This window comes from Mus musculus, chromosome 17, assembly GCF_000001635.26.
Source record: "Mus musculus strain C57BL/6J chromosome 17, GRCm38.p6 C57BL/6J".
In the NCBI taxonomy this organism is placed as follows: Eukaryota; Metazoa; Chordata; class Mammalia; order Rodentia; family Muridae; genus Mus; species Mus musculus.
This window is the reverse complement of record NC_000083.6, coordinates 25,716,192-25,733,372: the sequence shown is the minus strand read 5'-3', so window position 1 is coordinate 25,733,372 and position 17,181 is coordinate 25,716,192. Positions and strand designations below refer to the sequence as shown.

General features: G+C 56.0%; 3 protein-coding genes across 9 annotated transcripts; 1 reads left to right on the top strand and 2 right to left on the bottom strand.

The window, feature by feature from the left end:
- Positions 1 to 1,908: 1,908 nt before the first annotated feature.
- Positions 1,909 to 5,670, bottom strand: Rpusd1 (RNA pseudouridylate synthase domain containing 1). Of its 4 annotated transcripts, none has more exons than XM_006523414.1 (6): positions 5,526 to 5,670; positions 4,982 to 5,192; positions 4,727 to 4,850; positions 4,445 to 4,547; positions 4,204 to 4,305; positions 1,909 to 3,004 (listed from the first exon to the last, which is right to left on the bottom strand). In XM_006523414.1, exons 2-6 carry the CDS (start codon positions 5,161 to 5,163, stop codon positions 2,595 to 2,597), a joined length of 921 nt encoding a protein of 306 aa, XP_006523477.1. In that variant the 5' UTR covers positions 5,164 to 5,192; positions 5,526 to 5,670; the 3' UTR covers positions 1,909 to 2,594. The 4 variants fall into 4 exon arrangements, with proteins under 4 accessions (XP_006523477.1, XP_006523479.1, NP_082285.1 ...); XM_006523416.1 differs by having other exon boundaries at positions 4,982 to 5,121; positions 5,526 to 5,666; NM_028009.4 differs by having other exon boundaries at positions 4,982 to 5,170; positions 5,526 to 5,656.
- A 268-nt stretch (positions 5,671 to 5,938) lies between these two features.
- On the top strand, positions 5,939 to 14,343 carry Chtf18 (CTF18, chromosome transmission fidelity factor 18). 3 transcript variants are annotated; one of them, XM_006524017.4, is made up of 22 exons: positions 5,939 to 6,126; positions 6,250 to 6,432; positions 6,525 to 6,672; positions 6,824 to 6,998; positions 7,401 to 7,493; positions 7,579 to 7,631; positions 7,739 to 7,877; positions 8,635 to 8,844; positions 9,273 to 9,370; positions 9,607 to 9,730; positions 9,822 to 9,970; positions 10,060 to 10,153; positions 10,431 to 10,529; positions 10,597 to 10,727; positions 11,135 to 11,282; positions 12,090 to 12,314; positions 12,400 to 12,549; positions 12,643 to 12,773; positions 13,364 to 13,508; positions 13,590 to 13,721; positions 13,948 to 14,005; positions 14,089 to 14,343. In XM_006524017.4, the coding sequence occupies exons 1-22, from the start codon at positions 6,036 to 6,038 to the stop codon at positions 14,223 to 14,225; spliced, it is 2,913 nt and encodes a 970-aa protein (XP_006524080.1). In that variant the 5' UTR covers positions 5,939 to 6,035; the 3' UTR covers positions 14,226 to 14,343. The 3 variants fall into 3 exon arrangements, with proteins under 3 accessions (XP_006524080.1, NP_663384.2, XP_030105500.1); NM_145409.2 differs by having other exon boundaries at positions 5,958 to 6,126; positions 6,253 to 6,432; XM_030249640.1 differs by having other exon boundaries at positions 6,025 to 6,126; positions 9,203 to 9,370.
- Positions 14,271 to 16,201, bottom strand: Gng13 (guanine nucleotide binding protein (G protein), gamma 13). Of its 2 annotated transcripts, none has more exons than NM_022422.5 (3): positions 16,096 to 16,201; positions 14,575 to 14,706; positions 14,271 to 14,446 (listed from the first exon to the last, which is right to left on the bottom strand). In NM_022422.5, exons 2-3 carry the CDS (start codon positions 14,670 to 14,672, stop codon positions 14,341 to 14,343), a joined length of 204 nt encoding a protein of 67 aa, NP_071867.1. In that variant the 5' UTR covers positions 14,673 to 14,706; positions 16,096 to 16,201; the 3' UTR covers positions 14,271 to 14,340. The 2 variants fall into 2 exon arrangements, with proteins under 2 accessions (NP_071867.1, NP_001344711.1); NM_001357782.1 differs by lacking the exon at positions 16,096 to 16,201 and adding an exon at positions 15,792 to 15,845.
- Positions 16,202 to 17,181: the final 980 nt, after the last annotated feature.

Sequence of the window (17,181 nt, the reverse complement as noted above, 5' to 3'; positions counted from 1 at the left end):
CTGTGTGTATGCACATGAGTAAACGTTTATGTATGAGTGCACATGTGTGTATGTGCACGTGTTTATGTGTATGTGAGTGCATGTATGTGTTTATGTATGTATGAATGTGATTGCATGTGTGTGTGTAGATCAGAAGACAGTCCTGTCAAGTGTTAGTCTTGCCTTATCTTTCATATTGCTTAAGTCTTTTTTGTTGCTGTTGTTGTTTTTTTGTTTTGTTTTGTTTTTTTGAGACAGGGTTTCTCTGTGTAGCCCGGGCTGTCCTGGAACTCACTCGGTAGACCAGGCTGGCCTTGAACTCAGAAATCCACCTGCCTCTGCCTCCCAAGTGCTGGGATTAAAGGCATGCGCCACCACTGCCCGGCTTGAGATAAGTCTTATAGTTCAGAGTTGCATACATCAGGCTAACTGGCCCATACCCTTCCAAGGAGTCTCCTGTCTCTACCTCCCATGCCACAGTAGAAACTTGGGACTGTGAGCTAGCATGTCTGGCTTTGTGTGGCTTCTGGGGATCAAAACTCAGGTCTTCACACTTTCACAGCAAGAGTGTCGTCACCCACTGAGTCGTCTTTCCAGTCCTCCCCAAAACTGCTTTGTAAAACAGGCTCTCTTCCAGCAGGCTGGCTTCCACCTTGTCATGTAGCGGAGGACTTTGAACTTGGGATCGTCTGCCTCCCACCCTGGAGTGCTGGGATTACAGGTGTGCACCACCACATAGAGGATTGTTTGTTGCTTTGCTTGCTTGAATGTACTGCTGGGGTTGGAACCCAGAGTTTCATGAATGCTAAGCTGAGCTAAGCCCAGCCTTGTTCCCTCTGGGATAATTTGCCATTGGTGCTGGCTTGGCTTCTCAGAGGCAATGGCTCTCTCTTTTCCGTCTGAAAGCAGCCTCCTTATGCAGGAGCTGCCCCGGTATCTGGCATGTGCCTTGGTGCTCAGGAAAGTCTTTTGGGAATCTTGATAGATCCCTGTCTGAGGCCAGACAGAGAAGAACCCCTGAGAACCATGAAGTTGTGAGGTTGGCCCAGCCCCACTCCCTACAGGTCACAAGCTGTGGAGCATGCTCCTTAGAGCCCTGTGACAGGACCCAGCAGTGCCCCCGTGTGGTGATAACAGGTATGACAGCTGCTGAAGAGAGGTGAGAGCTTAGGAGTTGGCTGCCAGGGAAGTGAGTGCCCAGAGCCTGGGGCTGCAGAGCCATCCCTCCAGATCACCACCATGACTAGGCCTGTACTAACCAAGGGGTTGAGGCACAACAGGAAGAGAACTGTGTCTCCCCATGGAAAGACAAGGAAAAAGGAAAAAAAAAAACTTCGTGAGTGGCCAGTGGGGGCTAGCACAGCCTTTCAGTCTACTCCAAGCTCTCCTTTTGCAGACTGGGAAACTGAGGCACAGGAAGCAGAAGCAGGGCCTCATGGCCCCGGTTTCCATGAAATATCTACCAAGATCTAGTGGGCATGGCTTCTGGTCTGGTCCATCACGGGAGTTATAGTCCAAAGCCAAGAGTGGGGGCAGCTGAGAAGACACTGCAATGGGGAGGGACTGAGCAGTAGCCAGGCAGACTTCAGAGGGAACGTTGGCTTTGTGATGTCCCTCCCATGAGCACTGGGACTCTGGGCACCTAGGCTACAGGTCAACATGAACAGTGGCTCTCCCAGAGACTCTGTTTTAAAGCTGCTATAATGCTCCTAACTGGGAGGGGCCTTCTGGGGCCTGGGCCTAAGACCCATCTTCTGGTTCCTACTGAGAACCCTCGAGTTTCTCATTGCCTGTGAGAAGGAAGGGCGGCAGCAGCCATGACCTTGAGGTCTACAGTGGGTCCTGCTAAGCAGTCACAGGCTAGAGGTCTACCAGGTTCAGCAAGGAAGGGTTAAGGGTACCCCACATCAGATATGCTCATGGTCACTCTCAAGATTGATCACTGAACATTTATTCTTAATCCTAGACCCTAGCTACAGCCAGGGTGCTGTGGCTGTGTTGTGGCAGACATGTGAGGCCCAGAAGGCTCCCAGGAGAGGACCCGAAGGCTGGCGCTGATAATCTATGGCTATGTGGAAGCCAGGCAGGTGGTGACATGTCAACGCTCCAGCTAGGAGCCCATAGAACAGAAGCGGCATCCATGGCAGGCTTAGAGGACTGGGCATGCATGGAGGATGCCTCTGTAGATGCCCCAACACACTCCCATGCATTGGGGCCAAGCGCTAGATGCAGGCAGAGGAGGTGAGGCCCTGGCAGAGTTCAGGAAAGGCAAAGGCACATGACAGTGGCGGGCAGCAAGAGACAGGTTGGGGGCTGCAGGTGACCCAAGTCCAGGTAGGCTAATGCCAGGATGGTCCTTCTCAGGCACTGTGGGGCCCTGGGGGATCCTCGTTCCTGGCCTTGCCCTTCCTGGCTAGGGGTTTGGGCAAGCCTGGGGCTAAAGAGGCAGAATGCTGTACCAGAAGGAAAACCTGAGCTTCCTCTGGAGAAATGCCGAGCGAGAGAAGACTTACCTACTGGGCATCTCTCCCACTGCCCGAAAACCCTGTCCTCAGCAATCATGGCTGCCTAGCTGCTGGATGGTGTGGTTCTCAACCCCCAAAGCCCAGAGGCCCTTAGTTGTCCGGCTCTAGTGTCCACTCTGATAGCCACTGCAGGCACGATGCTCTCTGTGCCTCAGTCTCAGGAGGGGGCCGACCTGGCCTGGGCTGTGGGGTGGAGGGGCTGCAGGGCCTTGGCCCTCCACTCATAGGGTCTGGGTCAGGGTCAGTCCTCAGGGCCTGGATGAGCTGTTCAAGGGGTTGAACACAGGTACTGGGACTCCAGCAGGCATCGAGGGCAGGCAGGAAGGGGTCAGGCGTACAGGCCTCCACGCGCTCTGCCTGTGTGGGGATGCGTAGGTAGAAGGCGTGCAGCATCATGCGGAAAGGTTGGTCCTCCTGGTCCTCAGCCTGGCCATAAGTCAGGTCACCCACGATAGGGTGGCCAAGGGCACTGCAGTGCACACGAAGCTGGTGTGTCCGGCCTATGGGATCAGGGACGGGAGGTCAGGCTGGGAGGAAAACCATTCTTTGTCACATCCCTTGCTCTTACAGTATCCAACAAGTTCTCTGGGTTGGCTGCGGAGTCTCCGGGCAGCCCCCCGGCTTGCTGCTGTGTGTTACAGTGTTGAGGAATAAACTCTCTTCTTTCTCCTTTTAAAGTTTTTTTAAAGTATATTTTAATTTTGAGTGTGTGTGTTGTGTTCCTACATGTGCCTGCTTGATGCTACACTGTTGAAGTAAATCAGAAGACAACTTTTTTTTTGAGACAGGGTATATATATATATATATACATATTTTTTTTTTTTCTTTTCTTTTCTGTGCAGCCTTGGCTGTCCTGGAACTCACTCTGTAGACCAGGCTGGCCTCAAACTAGCCCTGGCTGTCTTGGACCAGATGGGCCTCAAACTCACAGAGATCTGCCTGTTTCTGCCTCCCAAGTGCTGGGATTAAAGGCGTGCGCCACCATTTCACAATGCTCAGAAGACACCTTCTAAGATTCTCCTCTCTCCTTCCACCATGTTTGTCTGGGACTCCAACTCAGGCTGTCAGGCTTGGCAGAGAGCGCCTTCGTAGTTAAAAGATAGGTATGAACTTCTGATCTTCCTGCCTCTATCTCTAGGGTGCTACAAATGCTACCACACCTGCTTACCCAGTCTTCTTTTTTAAAGGATGGATCCCTTGCTAGTCGGTCATGGCACACGCCTGCCTTTAGTCCCTCTGGAGAGACAGAGGCAGAGGCAGGCAGAGTTCGAGGCCAGCCTGGTCTATAGAGTGAGTTCCAAGGCAGTCAAAGCTTCACAGAGAGAAAAGAAAGAAAGAAAAAAAGAAAGAAAGAAAAGTACGGTTCTCTTCTGATTAGCTGCTTTGCAGATCTGTGCTACTGCGAAGGAAGGGCAGGGCAGGGTGGGGCAGGCCCTTGGTATGGGATTCATTATATTTCTTGCTACAAATCAGACATTGGGACTCAGGTCAAGAGATTGGTCGGGGTGGGCCGTGAGGGCACAGTCAGGGAGACCCTTGATCTAGCCAGAGAGATCAGCTTGACAGCCAGGGTACATGCAAACACCAGCAAAGATCTTGCTATCGGCTCTGCCCGCACACCTAGTATAGACCCAGGCAGGCCACAATGCCTATACCTCGGGGTCCTTTCTTATATGATGAACTCCTGCCCTGGACATACCTGTAAGTGGCTTTAGCAGCACTTTGGACACAGGGTCACCAGCATATAGGCCGTGTTCCAGGACCAGCAGCTCTGTGAGGCTTGGCTTTGGGTTCTCACAACCTAGATGAAAACTAAAGTGTAAGGGCCCACTGGGCCAGCCCTAGAGCCTGAGCCAACTCCAATTTCCACCTGTCTGGCCGTTCCCATTCACGCAGGCTTTGGAGACATGCCCATGGCCCCCACAACAAACCACTATTACCATGAGTGCCCTCGATGCACATGGTATGCGTCCGCCCCTCCGTGCTATTCCTGCCAATGGCATAGTTGATCGTCACTTGGCTTTCCTGGACATGGCCTCGGACCTGTCGAGCAAGGACATCACATGCAGCTCACTGGGCCACACTGTCATCTCTGAGAGGAATGTGGCTGAGCTCTAGATAGGCACATAAGCCTGGCACGGAGCTTCAGTTGAGAGGCCTGCTGGAGTAGGCTGTGAGCCTTGGGTCTCCACACAGCATCCCAGGAACTGGCCAGGACTTACCAGTGCCAGGTAGGCTTTGGTGACTCGCCGTTCCTTGAAGCATTTATAAGCACTGCCCGCAGCTGCCTTATTCAGGGCTACGCACAGTGCCCCACTGGTGGAGAAGTCCAGCTGGTGGCAGAACCTGGGAACGGGCAGAAGAGCAGCAGTGGCTGGACCCTGTGGTGCTCTGGTTAGCACCTTTGTGGCAGAGTCCAGTGTCCCAGCATCCTTTGGAAGGATGCTGCAGTGGGGCTCTCCATGTTGGCTGTGTACCTGAACCCATAGCAGGTGTCAGGGTCAGCCAGCTCTGGGAAGTGGTGTCGGAGCTGCTTCTGTAGGGTCAGGGTCTCCCGCCAGGTCTTGCTATCAATGCGCAGGTCCCAGTGCTTGTTCACCACCAGGAAGTCGCTGCTCTGGTACACGATGGACAGATTTTCCATGCTGCCAGGCTCCATGGTGGGGCTGCACGCAGGTGGGAGTGAGCCTGGGGTAGGAGGGTGCCTGACCTGGTCTTCAAGTACTGTACACACTTACTGGGGCCAGAACCTGCTGGAACCCTTTATGTCTTCCACAAGGGCCCATGCCAGGGGTGTCAGCTCCGGAATGGGAGTCTGGCCAAGGTCAGGTGATTCTGACTTGCCATGGACTCAGGGTTAGGGAGCTCTCCCTGACTTGAAGTGGAATAAACAGCCTGGTTGTCCAGCTCACGCCTACACACTTCACGCTAGGTTATTGCCCAGGACCACCCAGGACTTCAAGCGCTCCCTAACTTGCCTCCCACCAGCCTGTGACCACAGGCAGACCCTTTAGGACTTACCTGCAACAGGGCCAAGGGACCAGGATGTCAATTCTCAGCTCTGCATCCAACCTCGCTTCCCTATACTAGGAACCAGGTCTTGGCCTGGCTGGCGCGCAGCTCCGCCTTTTCACCCTGCCCATTCCACTTTCCTAATGGATGGTCGTACTGGCCAATGGCATTCCGGGCCTGGAGCTCCGCCCACTGAAGAATGGTAAGGCCCTACCCGAATAGTCTGCGCACGCGCTTTTTTAGTCCCACCTATTTCCCCGCCTCCCCCACGGATTACTTACTGTACAGGCCAATAGAAAGCGTTCTTGATCCTCCACTCCAACCATTGAACTATTATTCCTCTCCTCCCGCCCTCTGGGAGTAAGACCCGCCCTTCCCCGCTGGCCAATGGCGGGCGCCTCTGGGAACGTCGGCTGTTGATTGGCGGTATTGGAGGCTCTCGGGGCGGGGTAGCGCGCGGTGGCGGCGGCGCGGGAAGTTCTGAGGGACTCTGAGCTGTGGGAGTTGTGGTCTGGCTCCATGGAAGACTACGAGGAAGATCTGTATGGTGTGGAGGATGATTTCCAAAACCAGTTCGCAGCTGAGCTCGAAGTGCTGGCTGAGCTGGAAGGTGGGCGCGGGTCCTGGGTCGTGGCTGCATCCTGCTGCAGCATGGAGAGCTGTGTGGATGGGATTGGTAACGGCTGGGAGTTCGCTTCTTAATGTGTGTTGCTGCTATCAACCTCTGTCTCAGCAGGAACACGGGACCAGGCTCCTCCTGGGACCCTCCAAACTCCAGCGAGCCGCCCTCCGCTAACCTTCGAAGAGGCCATCGCTGGTGGGGACACTGTCCCGCGTCCCTGCCCTGCAGGGTCGCCAGGAAATGTCAACCGCAATACTAGAAAGAATGTTCGTAGGGACCAGCCCGCGCCCTCCAGTATGTCCGATTGGGGACTGAGCACTTAAAGTCGGGGAATTCTGAGGATCAGTTTTCTATTCTTTCACCTCTTTCTGCCTCTGTCTCTGCAGGCCCCATGGTCAAACGACCCAGGTTGGACGTGGTGAAGAAGCTGAACTTTGAGCCAGATATGGAGGAGCTCTTATATCCAGATTCCCCTCCTGGGGACATTACCCCTCCACCGAGTCCAGAGGTCTTCCCTGAGATGTTGGATGCTGGGTGTGTTGCTTAAGGGCATGTAATTCTGACTTGGAAAGCTGCCTGTCCCTGCATGAGGCTCTGGAAGTGGATGTCTATGGGACGGCAAGAGGAGTGAGTGTGGGTCAAGCACCCCATTTGAGAGTGACAGGGAGCTGCTTGTCTCTCCTAGGTATTCAGATGCTAATGCTGACAAAGACCTCATGCAGACATTGCCAAGTCCCCGAAATCGCAATCCTGTCCTGAGACGGCCTCCTATCTTAGAAGATTATATCAATGTGACATCCACAAGTGGAGAACGGGCCTTTTTGGTGCTTCGGGCTGACCTCATAGGCCCTGGGGTGCAGGTGTGTGGCCATAGCATGGGGTTTGCCATGGTATTGGTTCTTTTATGTTGCCAATAGGCTCTCAGCAGGTTCTGAGGCCAGTTTCACCTATCTGAATTGCTAGAAACAGGCACGCCAGGTAGTCCAGTGTTGGAAACAGCAGTGCTACTTTTGAGGCTACGTGGCCTTAGAGTGCCGCCTTGTACCCCATATATTAGCTTTCTGTTTTTCTTTTCCTCTTCACCTTAAAGCTGACTTCCCTTGGACCAGGCCCATCTGAGGGCCATATCCATCCCCTCTCTAATTAGGAAAGGTCATTTCTGTCCCTCTGTCAGCCTTTTTTGGGGGGTGGGGAGAGAAGGGCACTGTGGATGCCTCCATGACCTGGGAGGGTTATAGAGATGATAAATCTGTCTTGCCCAGAACCCTCTTCTAGATGTCCACTGGCGAGGCTGTGGCCAACTGGACCTGCTGGGTGTCCCCTTCGCCTCCCTGAAGGAGCAAGTTGATAGCAAGGTAGGTTTAGTGGAGTGGGGAGTTTATGTGTTGAGTCTAGTGCTGGCTGGACTTGTCCTGACCTCAGCCTATCCTGTTTTTATAGAGACGGCAACAACTGCTGGAGGATGCCCAACAGCTTTCAGACACTCTACACAGGTGACTCACACATGTCCCACCCCAGGAACCCTTTTCAGTTTGGACATATCTGGTGGGCATGGTCACTGTGTTCCCTCTGTGGTGAATCAGGACTTGCTTCTCTTCAGCCTCAGGTCTGAAGGAGAGGAGGCTGTGCTTGAAGGGCCCCCTGCGGAGGAGCCAGCCCCTGGCCAGAACACCGCTCAGCACTGCCTCTGGGTGGATGAGTTTGCACCTCAGCATTACACGGAACTGCTCAGTGACGATGTGAGCTCCCATTCTCACTCACGGGTGACTGGCTTGCTGTATCAGCAAGGGGAAGAGTCAAGGGTCCAGTTGATGTTTGTGTTGGTGGGCCATTGGTTGCTAAGGATGATGTTGGGACTCTGAGTCAGCACAAAACCTTTTTACTGCTAGTTGACTGTGACCTGCTGTGGGCTTTGTTAGAGGTCTGGATGTCCTAGCCCAGTGGTTCTCAACCTTCTGAACGCTGTGGCCCTTTATACACTTTCTCTGTTGTGGTGACCGCCAAACGTAAAGTTATTCTCATTACTGCTTCATAACTGTAATTTTGCTACTGTTATGAATTGTAATGTAAATATCTGTGTTTTCCAATGACCTTAGGTGACCCCTATAAAAGGGTCATTGACTCCCAAGGGGATTGTGACCCACAGGTTAAGAAGCACTGTCCTGGCCTGACCTCTTGCTCTCCCTCAGTTGGTGCCAGCTTGGCCTGGGGTGAGGCCTCAGTGAAGTTGTTGATAAGCTGGGCCTGGGCCTTCTGAGCCTCAGTGTTGCCGTCTGTGTTAAAAGTGTGGGCTTGCCGGGCGTGGTGGCGCACGCCTTTGATCCCAGCACTTGGGAGGCAGAGGCAGGTGGATTTCTGAGTTCAAGGCCAGCCTGGTCTACAAAGTGAGTTCCAGGATAGCCAGGGCTATACAGAGAAAATCTGTCTAGAAAAACCAAAAAAAAAAAAAAAAAAGTGTGGGCTTGGCAGGGCCCCCCTCAGGCTTTGTTCTTACAGTTTACCAACCGCTGCCTACTCAAGTGGCTGAAGCTATGGGACCTTGTGGTGTTTGGCCGTGAGAGACCTGCCCGGAAGCCCAGACCTGGTGTAGAGACCACCCGGGTTGGGAAGGAGGCTACAGCCCCTGGCAAGTGGAAAAGCCATGAGCAGGCACTGGAGGAGATGCTAGAAGCTGAACTGGACCCTAGCCAGAGGCCTCGGCAGAAGGTAAACCCACCTGGCCTATCTGAGCCAAGGGCTTTGCCCTCTGGGTAGCCAGTGCTATTGCAATCGTCTCTTTGGGGGGAGGGTAGCCTGTGAGGCATCTTTAACTCTTCTAGAGTCTGTGGGTTCAATGACATCAGGGTTGGCATCAAGTGCTAGTGTTGTGAGCTTGAAGTTAAATCCATTCTCCTAAGGGTTTAGATAAAGTCAGCACAGGATGCTGGGCAGCAGGGGACGGGCTTCCGTTCCTGTCAGGTCCCCACATAACCTGCTGCATGCACAGGGTTTTCTCCTACTGAGTGTTCTGGGTGTTCTCATGTGATGGCTGGAGTATGGGGAACAGTGACCACCTTCTTTCCAGTACCTGGCTACTGGCCAGGAGCTCCCTGGAGACTAAGGAATCGGCAGTCTGTCCTCCACTCTGACTGTAGGTGGCACTGTTGTGTGGCCCTCCAGGACTAGGCAAGACCACGCTGGCACATGTGGTCGCAAGGCATGCAGGGTATTGCGTGGTAGAGATGAATGCAAGGTGAGTAGAGGAGACCCTCGACTGGGGCTTCTGTGAGGCTGAACCTGTGGGTGCAGTTCTCAAACCCTGGCTAGTGGGTGGGGCTAGGGTCCTGGATATTGGATGTAGGTGGCTGGGGTTGGGACATGTTTTTCATGGCTCACTGAAGTTGGTGGTAGCTACATCCTGTGAGCGCCTCATAGCATCCTGCTGGGACGCTGCCTGCTACCTAGTAACTCTTGGCCTTGCTCTTCCAGTGATGACCGTAGCCCGGAGGCCTTCCGTACACGCATTGAAGCAGCTACGCAAATGGAGTCGGTTCTGGGTGTGGGTGGGAGGCCCAACTGCCTGGTTATTGATGAGATCGACGGGGCCCCCACGGTGGGTCTCTGCAGCCTACGTGGGTGGGTGGTCAGGCAGGCTGAGCACACTGGGGCTTCGGCTCACTGACCTCTTGTGTGCCTCCCTGAAGGCGGCCATCAACGTTCTTTTGGGTATCCTGAATCGCAAGGGTCCGCAGGAGGCCGACCAAGGAGGCACAGCTGTGGCCGCAGGGGGGCGGCGGCGCAGGGCCGAGGGGGGTCTCCTAACCAGGCCTATCATCTGCATCTGCAATGATCAGTGAGTGCGGTGGGGGTACGGGGCCTTCATAGGCAGAAGGGTCCGCTGGCCTGCCGCTCGTGTGGCCCACCGCAGGTCCTGTTCTGCAGGTTCACACCTTCTCTGAGGCAGCTGAAGCAGCAGGCTCTTCTGCTCCACGTCCCCCCAACTCTGCCCTCCAGGCTGGTGCAGCGGCTCCAGGAGGTCAGCAGGGCAGGGAGGGGGGCAGCTTCTATCCCAACCTCCCCACCCATGTTCCTCCCCTCTGAGCATCCTGGTTCTGTTTTGTATTGAGCTGTCGGGTTGTAGTATAGTCCTATCACGGGACCTGCCCTGCACCCTCTGGCTGCCCCCAGCACAGAGCTGTTTACCGGCATCCGGGGAACCAGGTCGTGCCACAGGGTTGGCTCTGAGGATGTGCTAGACTGGGCATGGGTCCTCTCAGCAGGGGCAGACACTCTAGTGCTTATCCTGCCTCTAGATCTCCCTGCAGCATGGCATGCGCTCTGACCCGGGTGCACTGGTTGCCCTCTGTGAGAAGACCGACAATGACATCCGTGCCTGCATCAACACCCTGCAGGTGGGCGCGAGGCTTGGGTGAGGCAGGGTGGGGTGAGGTGGCTGCTGCTTACTCCGCCCTTTTCCAGTTTCTGTATGGGAGGGGCCGGCGGGAGCTGAGTGTGAAGGCTGTGCAGACCACTCATGTCGGCCTGAAGGACCAGCGCAAGGGGCTATTCTCTGTGTGGCAAGAGGTCTTCCAGTTGCCCAGGACTCAAAGGTAGGTAGCCCAGGTGATATGAGTGGGCCAGCCTTGGTCCGGATGTCTCTGTAGCCTAGGGCCCTTAGACACCGCCTGACACTGCCAGGACAGCTGTTTGGCTTCACTGTGTCCTCTTGGTAGGGTCCTGACTTGGGTTGGGGGCCCAGTTTCTACCCCAAGGGGAGTTGGCTAGAGCTTCCTAAATCTGTGGCCTAGAGGGCGACCCTCCCTGACCTTACCCTAGTCAGTTCAGGGAGAGTCTTTTGCTCCTAGATGGCTCTGCTTGGAGACTCTTGTACCTTCAGAGTGATATAAAACAGGCCAGCCAGGGCTTCCCTCCAAGCATGCAGAATGTGGCTAGGATGGCTGCCGGCACCTTTGCTTTCACTGGGCGTGGCCCCAGCCTCAGCACCCTCTACTTTCAGGAGAATCGTGGGCCAGGACCTGATGCTGCCAGCCCACGCTCTCCTGCTCAGCAATGGTGACAAGGGCTCTCTGACCCTGGCCTCCCAGCGCTTTTACCACATCCTGCGTGTGACCACCTCTGCGGGCGAGCATGAGAAGGTTGTCCAGGTACCTGTGCCCACCTCAGCTCTCGTGACGCTAGTACTAAATGAGTAGATACTGAGCAGGAGATGTCCTAGGTGGGTTCCAAAGTAAAGGGTGTGGATGGACGGGTGTCAGGCATCTGAGGGGAGGGGAGGATCAAGGATGGGCCACAAGGACCCTCAGGCCCAAAAAGGGAACTAAAGGAATAATGTTGGAGGTGGCAGAAGGCAGGATGAGTTTTGAGCTGGTAACTGGGAACCATCTGGAGAGCCCCGTGAGGTCCATGCTGGGGCCTGGGCTTACGGGGACTAGATACTAGCCGGAAGGAGGGTGCCCATGCTATGGAGAGCAGGTAGAGAGGTATGCACTTGAGCAAGTGGCATAGCCTCCCCTACTCCCCAGAGGCCTGGCTTAAGCTGCTTCCAGCTCTAAGCAGCTTTGGATTAGTAGTTGGGAATCCACTGACAATCTGGAAATGAGCAGTTTAGAGGGGGTGTTGAGTATGGGGTATGGCCAGTGGGAACTGGACTCGCACAGGCAAGCTGGGGCCGCTATGTCCTGAATTTTGAGGGTGTAGCTTTCTGCTCTAACTTCTGGAAGGGTGGGGGACTAGAGCACATGCCACCTCCTCACTTGCCTCAGGGCCTTCATTAGACTAGTAGGTCCTTCCCTGGTTTTGGCAGCTGATCCCTACCCCTTGGACTTCACAGAGCAGGAGCTAGTGGGAGGGTCCTGAGACTGATGCACACACACACTGTGGGGAGATGAGGGCGTCAGAGGGTCAGGGCCTGCCTACTCCTGCAGGGTTCATGACCTGCTTACCACTCTTAGGGCCTGTTTGACAACTTTCTACGCCTTCGGCTTCGGGACTCCAGCTTAAGCACCGTGTGCTGTGCCCTCGACTGGCTGGCCTTTGATGACCTGCTGGAGCAGGCTGCCCACCGTGGCCAGAGCTTCCAGTTGCTGTGCTACTTGCCCTTCGTGCCTGCGGCCTTCCACGTGCTCTTTGCCTCCAGCCATGTGCCACGAATCACTTTCCCCAGCAGCCAGCAGGAGGTGTGTCATCTGCAGAGTTTGTGCTTAGGGTCTGGCCCCTGGTGGGGTTTCTGCTCCCCTGGCCCCGGCTCACTTTCTGTCCTAGGCCCAGACTCGGATGAGCCAGACAAGGAACCACATACAGACACTGGTGTCAGGTATGGCACCGACCACGCGTAGCCGGGCCACACCACAGGCCCTTGTTCTAGATACTCTCTGCCTGCTCCTGGATGTCCTCGCACCCAAGCTGCGCCCCGTGAGTGTCAGATACGGAGGAAAGGGTGGAGTTTGTGGCCCAGGTGGCTCTGGGCATTGCCGAGTTGCCCAACCTGTGCCCTCTTGACCCTAGGTGAGCACACAGCTGTACAGTGCCCATGAGAAGCAGCAGTTGTCCTGCCTTGTGGGTACCATGCTTGCCTACAGTCTCACCTACCACCAGGAGCGCACACCTGATGGGCAGTACCTCTACAAGCTGGAGCCGTGAGTGCCCCTGTGCCTGGGGCAGGGGGAACACCTGGGGACATGCAGTGTGTGTGTGCCAAAGCCAGTGTGGTCTTGGTGAGGTATCCAAGGTGTTGTGGGTTACAATTTAGGCCTGGCACAAATGTGGCTGGCACTAGGCCTCATCCTAGGTCAGACACAATTTTGATTCCAAGTTTCAGTGTAGGGTTCATATAACCTCTGTCCATCCCAGGGTGGATAGCCTGCGTGTCTGTAGCTCCTTGGGGTTCTAGAGGGCTCTAGGCACAGCAGCAGCAGCAACCTTGGTATCCTGCAGTTTAGTGAGGGTCCCGGTGTCCCTGCCTGTTCTTGCTCCCTCTCCTTAGCCCCGTGCATGTTCCTTGTCTTCTCCACTTATAGTTGGAGAACCCCCAGCTGCCATGGGGTTAGGCTGTAGCATTGTCAGGACCTTGCCCTACACCCAAGATCTTGAATTTGGTGTATGGGTTGGTGCCATAGGCAGACCCTGGCTCTTACTGACCCCACACCCTAGCTCTTAGACTTGGTGCAACAGGCAGACTACCTCTGCTGACTGGTACCGTGGTATCTTGCCTCACCCACCTGGGTAGGAATGTGGAAGAGGTCTGCCGCTTCCCTGAACTACCTGCCCGAAAGCCCCTCACCTACCAGGCTAAGCAGCTTATTGCTCGGGAGATTGAAATGGAGAAGATGCGCAGGGCAGAGGCTTTGGCCTGGGCTCGAAGTGGCCCCCAGGTAAGTTTGTCCCCGGTGTTGAGACAGCATACAACATCAGTGGTTTGGCCTTGGCTAGCCGACTCTCATGCTTCCATTCAGGTGGACCAGGGCTCCTCAGGGCCTGCAAGTCTGTGGACAGACAGTGGGGAAAAGGGGACAAGGCAGCCTGTCCCACGTAACCATGAGCAGCGCCTAGAACACATCATGACGAGAGCAACCGTGCAGGAGCAGGTGTGTGTGTGTTGGGGGTAGGGCTGGAGCAAGATGATTACCGGAGGGTGGGGCTTGCCCCAATCCCAAGGAGCCACCTGTTGCTCTCAGAAAGTGGGCAGTGGTTAGTAGAGGTCCTCCTAGTCGCAGGCCTTGCTCAGAGGCCTTGGGAGTCTCCTCTCACATGGGAAAGGCCTAGGTGTGCCTGCTTGTTCACTGGCAAGCTGACGGCCCTCTTTTCTGCTAGCCTGAGAGGGACTTCTTTGGACGTGTGGTCATCAGGAAAGTGGCAGTCCCGAGCAGAGGTGTGTATGGGTCACAGAAGGAAGGGAGGGGGTGGAGACATAGGCTGGGGTCTGCTGAGGTGCAAACCTTTTGGTCCCTGCAGAGGTTGAGGCCCCCCAGAAGGACGCGGACGAGTGGCGCATGGGTGTGGCAGTGGGCAGGAGTGAGGTGTGGTTCCGGTTCAACGAGGGCGTCTCAAATGCTGTTCGGCGCAGCCTGTACATCAGGGACCTGCTGTAGCCCCACTGCCCCAGGACATCAGATCGCACTGGCTCCCACAGGGAATGGACTAAAGCAGAGACACCCGGAGAAGTCTATTTATAAAGTCACACCTTACAGAGAGTGTGGGTCAGGCTCATAGGATGGTGCACTTGGCCTTCTCTACCCAAGGGTTGTTCTTCATCAGGTCTGGGTTCAGGAAGGGGTCCTTGGGGATTCCATCCTCAATCCACTTGAGAAGCCTGTGAGTGGGGAGTGTCAGTGAGTGTCGGTCATTCCCGTGGCACCTGCCTACTGGGGGTGTGAGGTCCTGGTTCACACAAGGGGCAGTGGCTGGGCAGGTAAATGACAGACATCATGGGGCACTCACTCGGGGATGGTCTTGGACGACATCTCCCTCTTGAAGGCCAGTTGGTACTTGAGGCTCTCTACCTCCTTCTTCATCTGGGGCACATCCCACTCCTCCATGGCGTCGGGGGCGTCGGTGGTAGCCAGCCTGAGGCTGGTGGGCAGGAGAAGCGAAAAGAGCTGGGTCTGCAGCCCCCACCCCCACGCCACCCTCAGCCCCAGGACAGAGGGAGATCCTGGGACCATACCACCCATTGGTCCTTCCTGAGGTCTGGAGTGATGTTGGCAAAGAGCCCGAAGAGGGCCACAGGGACCCACTAACAAGACCCCTGAGCCTTCTCTACCCAGTGGGGCTGATTAGCTGCAGAGCAAACTTTCCGTTCTTGGCTGGGCAAATGAGCCTGAGAAGGCCCAGCCCTGGATTGGGAGGACAGACTCATCCCTGCCTAGGGAGGTTAAAAGATGGACTTCTGAGTACCCAGGGCAGCCCCCACCCCCCTTCCAGACCCACTTCTAACTCAGACCCTGGGTGCTGCGATGAGAGCCCTGAGATGCTGGGTGCTGCCTGGCCCTCCTGGATGCCTGTTTTGCATGGGTAAAGAGGCTGAGAGGCCAAGTTAATCTCGGGGCTGGGAGGATTTGTCTGCAATTTGCATGTAGGGTGGGGTATGTGCAGAATGTCTGGGGACACAGGCCTTTCAGCAAGCCCAGGACTTGGGAGGTGGGTAGCCTTCCTGAGACCAGTGTTTTCAGATCCAGTCACTGACCTGACTAGGGAGAGCTGTCAGTTGGAGCACAACGGGCCTCCCTTTACCCCTCCCTAGCTAGTTGCACTCCAAAAGACCAAGTCTCTGGTTCTCCCTCCAATCACAGCTTCCACGACCTTGAGAGGGGTCTGGCACCGAGTACCAGACACATCCGGGCTAAGCTTCCATCCCGGGATACTGAGCTGAGCTGGCCTTGGGGAGAGCCTAGGACCCAGCCTTTAGAGTGGCCCATCCTAAAGAGGTCCTGGCAGGGCTCGCAAGGAACCAGTGAGAGGTTGGGTGGGCTAGTATTCCTGGTTGTGTGGGGCCACCTGCAGAGTACCTTTCCCAGAGACCCCCAAGTTACAGTGCCCCACCCTGCTAGGTTCTCCCGCGCCCCACACGCCGACAGGCACGTGGGCGGAGGATCAGCTGCGGGTCCTCCACAAATGGGAGCATCTGGGCTGGGGGCATGGCCCACCACTGGCCCTACCTGCGCTGCTGCCGCCGCCGGAGCCCGGCCGCCGGTGCACCCCGAGACGCCCCCGGCCAGGCGCACGGCGGCGCACACGGGCACTGCGGGCGGCGCGCACGGCGCAGGACAGACGCGCCCCCGTCGCGCAGCGATGGCTCCTGCGCCGCTGGACTCGATCTGTCGGCCGCCCCGCCCCTGAGGCCCGGAGGCAGTTGCCCTGGTCCCAGTAGTTAGAATTAGCCTAGGGGCCCCACCTGGTCAAGCCCTAGAGCCCTGGAGTCTGTTTCCCCCTCAGTGTGAGGTTTCTGTTCATCGGACTTACTTTTGGAGGAGACAGCAAAAGCAGAGATGACAAGGGCCGAGGGATCTGTGGAGTGAGGCTGGGCTGTCCGAGTCCGGGGAGCCCAGGCAGCCGCCCCGCCCACTCTTGCCACCTGGGGCCTTGGTACCGCCTTTACAGGGTTGGGCTGACCCCAAGAGCTCCCTGGGCTGCTCCTACAGCTTTGGCAGGTCTCCCCTGGGGTGGGACATGCAGCAGTGGGAGCTAGTCCCGTCTCTCCTGGGTCAGCTACAACTGCTGGCAACCCAGTTTGACAATCTTGTGATACTGGGACCAGAGCCCTAAACAGCAAAATATGCCCCACCCAACAAGGCTTCTCTGGTCAGGGCCCTCCTATGCAGGGCACTCCAATGCAGGCAGCTGAGAAGAGGGGGTGGGGGCAGAGCACTTCCCACTGTGGTCTTGCAGCCCACCTGGTGCAGGTGACCTTCAGTGTTGTCCACTTATGGGAGGCTGGGGGGCATCCCGCAGAATTCCACGACAAGAGCCTCACCTAGAAGGGGTTCAGGCCTCCCTCCATAGCACTCCCACCTTCTGGCGCCTTCCTCATTCCCAGGCAATGACTTCAAAAGAACCCACGGTTGGATAGTGCGTGGGGGCCTCGGGTGTGAAGGGTCACCCATCTCCAGCTTTGGGTAGATTAAAAGTTAGCTTAGGGGGTGAGTAGGTCAGTTTCTTAGCTGATGCTGGATGGCCTTTGGGTAGGGAGAAGAGTACTTCCTCAGCCACAGGATTTTGAGCCCTGTGCCCGGCGGCAGCCACCTCCCTATTTCTCAGAGACTCTGTAACGGGGGCAGGGGGCTAGCCCTGCCTTCAACTAACCAGAGCAGCGCCTCCCTTTCCCAGTGTTACTGTCAGAGGTACACCTCACCAACTCTTGTGGGAGCTGTGCTCTGGGGACCTTCATATGACGCAGGCTGCAACAGCAACCCGTGGGGGAGGGGCAAGCCTGTCCTGGGAGGCAGGGCCAGTACCTTGCTAAGTATTCTGGGTCCTCTGAGGGCTGGAGGTTTGTTGAGTGGCCCTTACCTAGACAACAGGATAGGTCAGAGTTAGAGGAACAGAAGG

What these genes read in the sequence shown, in the direction of transcription:
- Chtf18 (XM_006524017.4), top strand. Translation starts at nt 6,036, where the DNA reads ATGGAAGACTACGAGGAAGATCTGTATGGTGTGGAGGATGATTTCCAA. An exon ending in AGGAGCAAGTTGATAGCAAG is followed by an intron (nt 7,494 to 7,578) that starts GTAGGTTTAGTG and finishes CTGTTTTTATAG; the next exon opens with AGACGGCAACAACTGCTGGA. An exon ending in TCCCCAGCAGCCAGCAGGAG is followed by an intron (nt 12,315 to 12,399) that starts GTGTGTCATCTG and finishes TTTCTGTCCTAG; the next exon opens with GCCCAGACTCGGATGAGCCA.
- Gng13 (NM_022422.5), bottom strand. Translation starts at nt 14,672, where the DNA reads ATGGAGGAGTGGGATGTGCCCCAGATGAAGAAGGAGGTAGAGAGCCTC. An exon ending in TCGTCCAAGACCATCCCCGA is followed by an intron (nt 14,447 to 14,574) that starts GTGAGTGCCCCA and finishes CCCCACTCACAG; the next exon opens with GCTTCTCAAGTGGATTGAGG.
- Rpusd1 (XM_006523414.1), bottom strand. Translation starts at nt 5,163, where the DNA reads ATGGAGCCTGGCAGCATGGAAAATCTGTCCATCGTGTACCAGAGCAGC. An exon ending in CCAAAGCCTACCTGGCACTG is followed by an intron (nt 4,548 to 4,726) that starts GTAAGTCCTGGC and finishes CTTGCTCGACAG; the next exon opens with GTCCGAGGCCATGTCCAGGA. An exon ending in GTGCATCGAGGGCACTCATG is followed by an intron (nt 4,306 to 4,444) that starts GTAATAGTGGTT and finishes GTTTTCATCTAG; the next exon opens with GTTGTGAGAACCCAAAGCCA.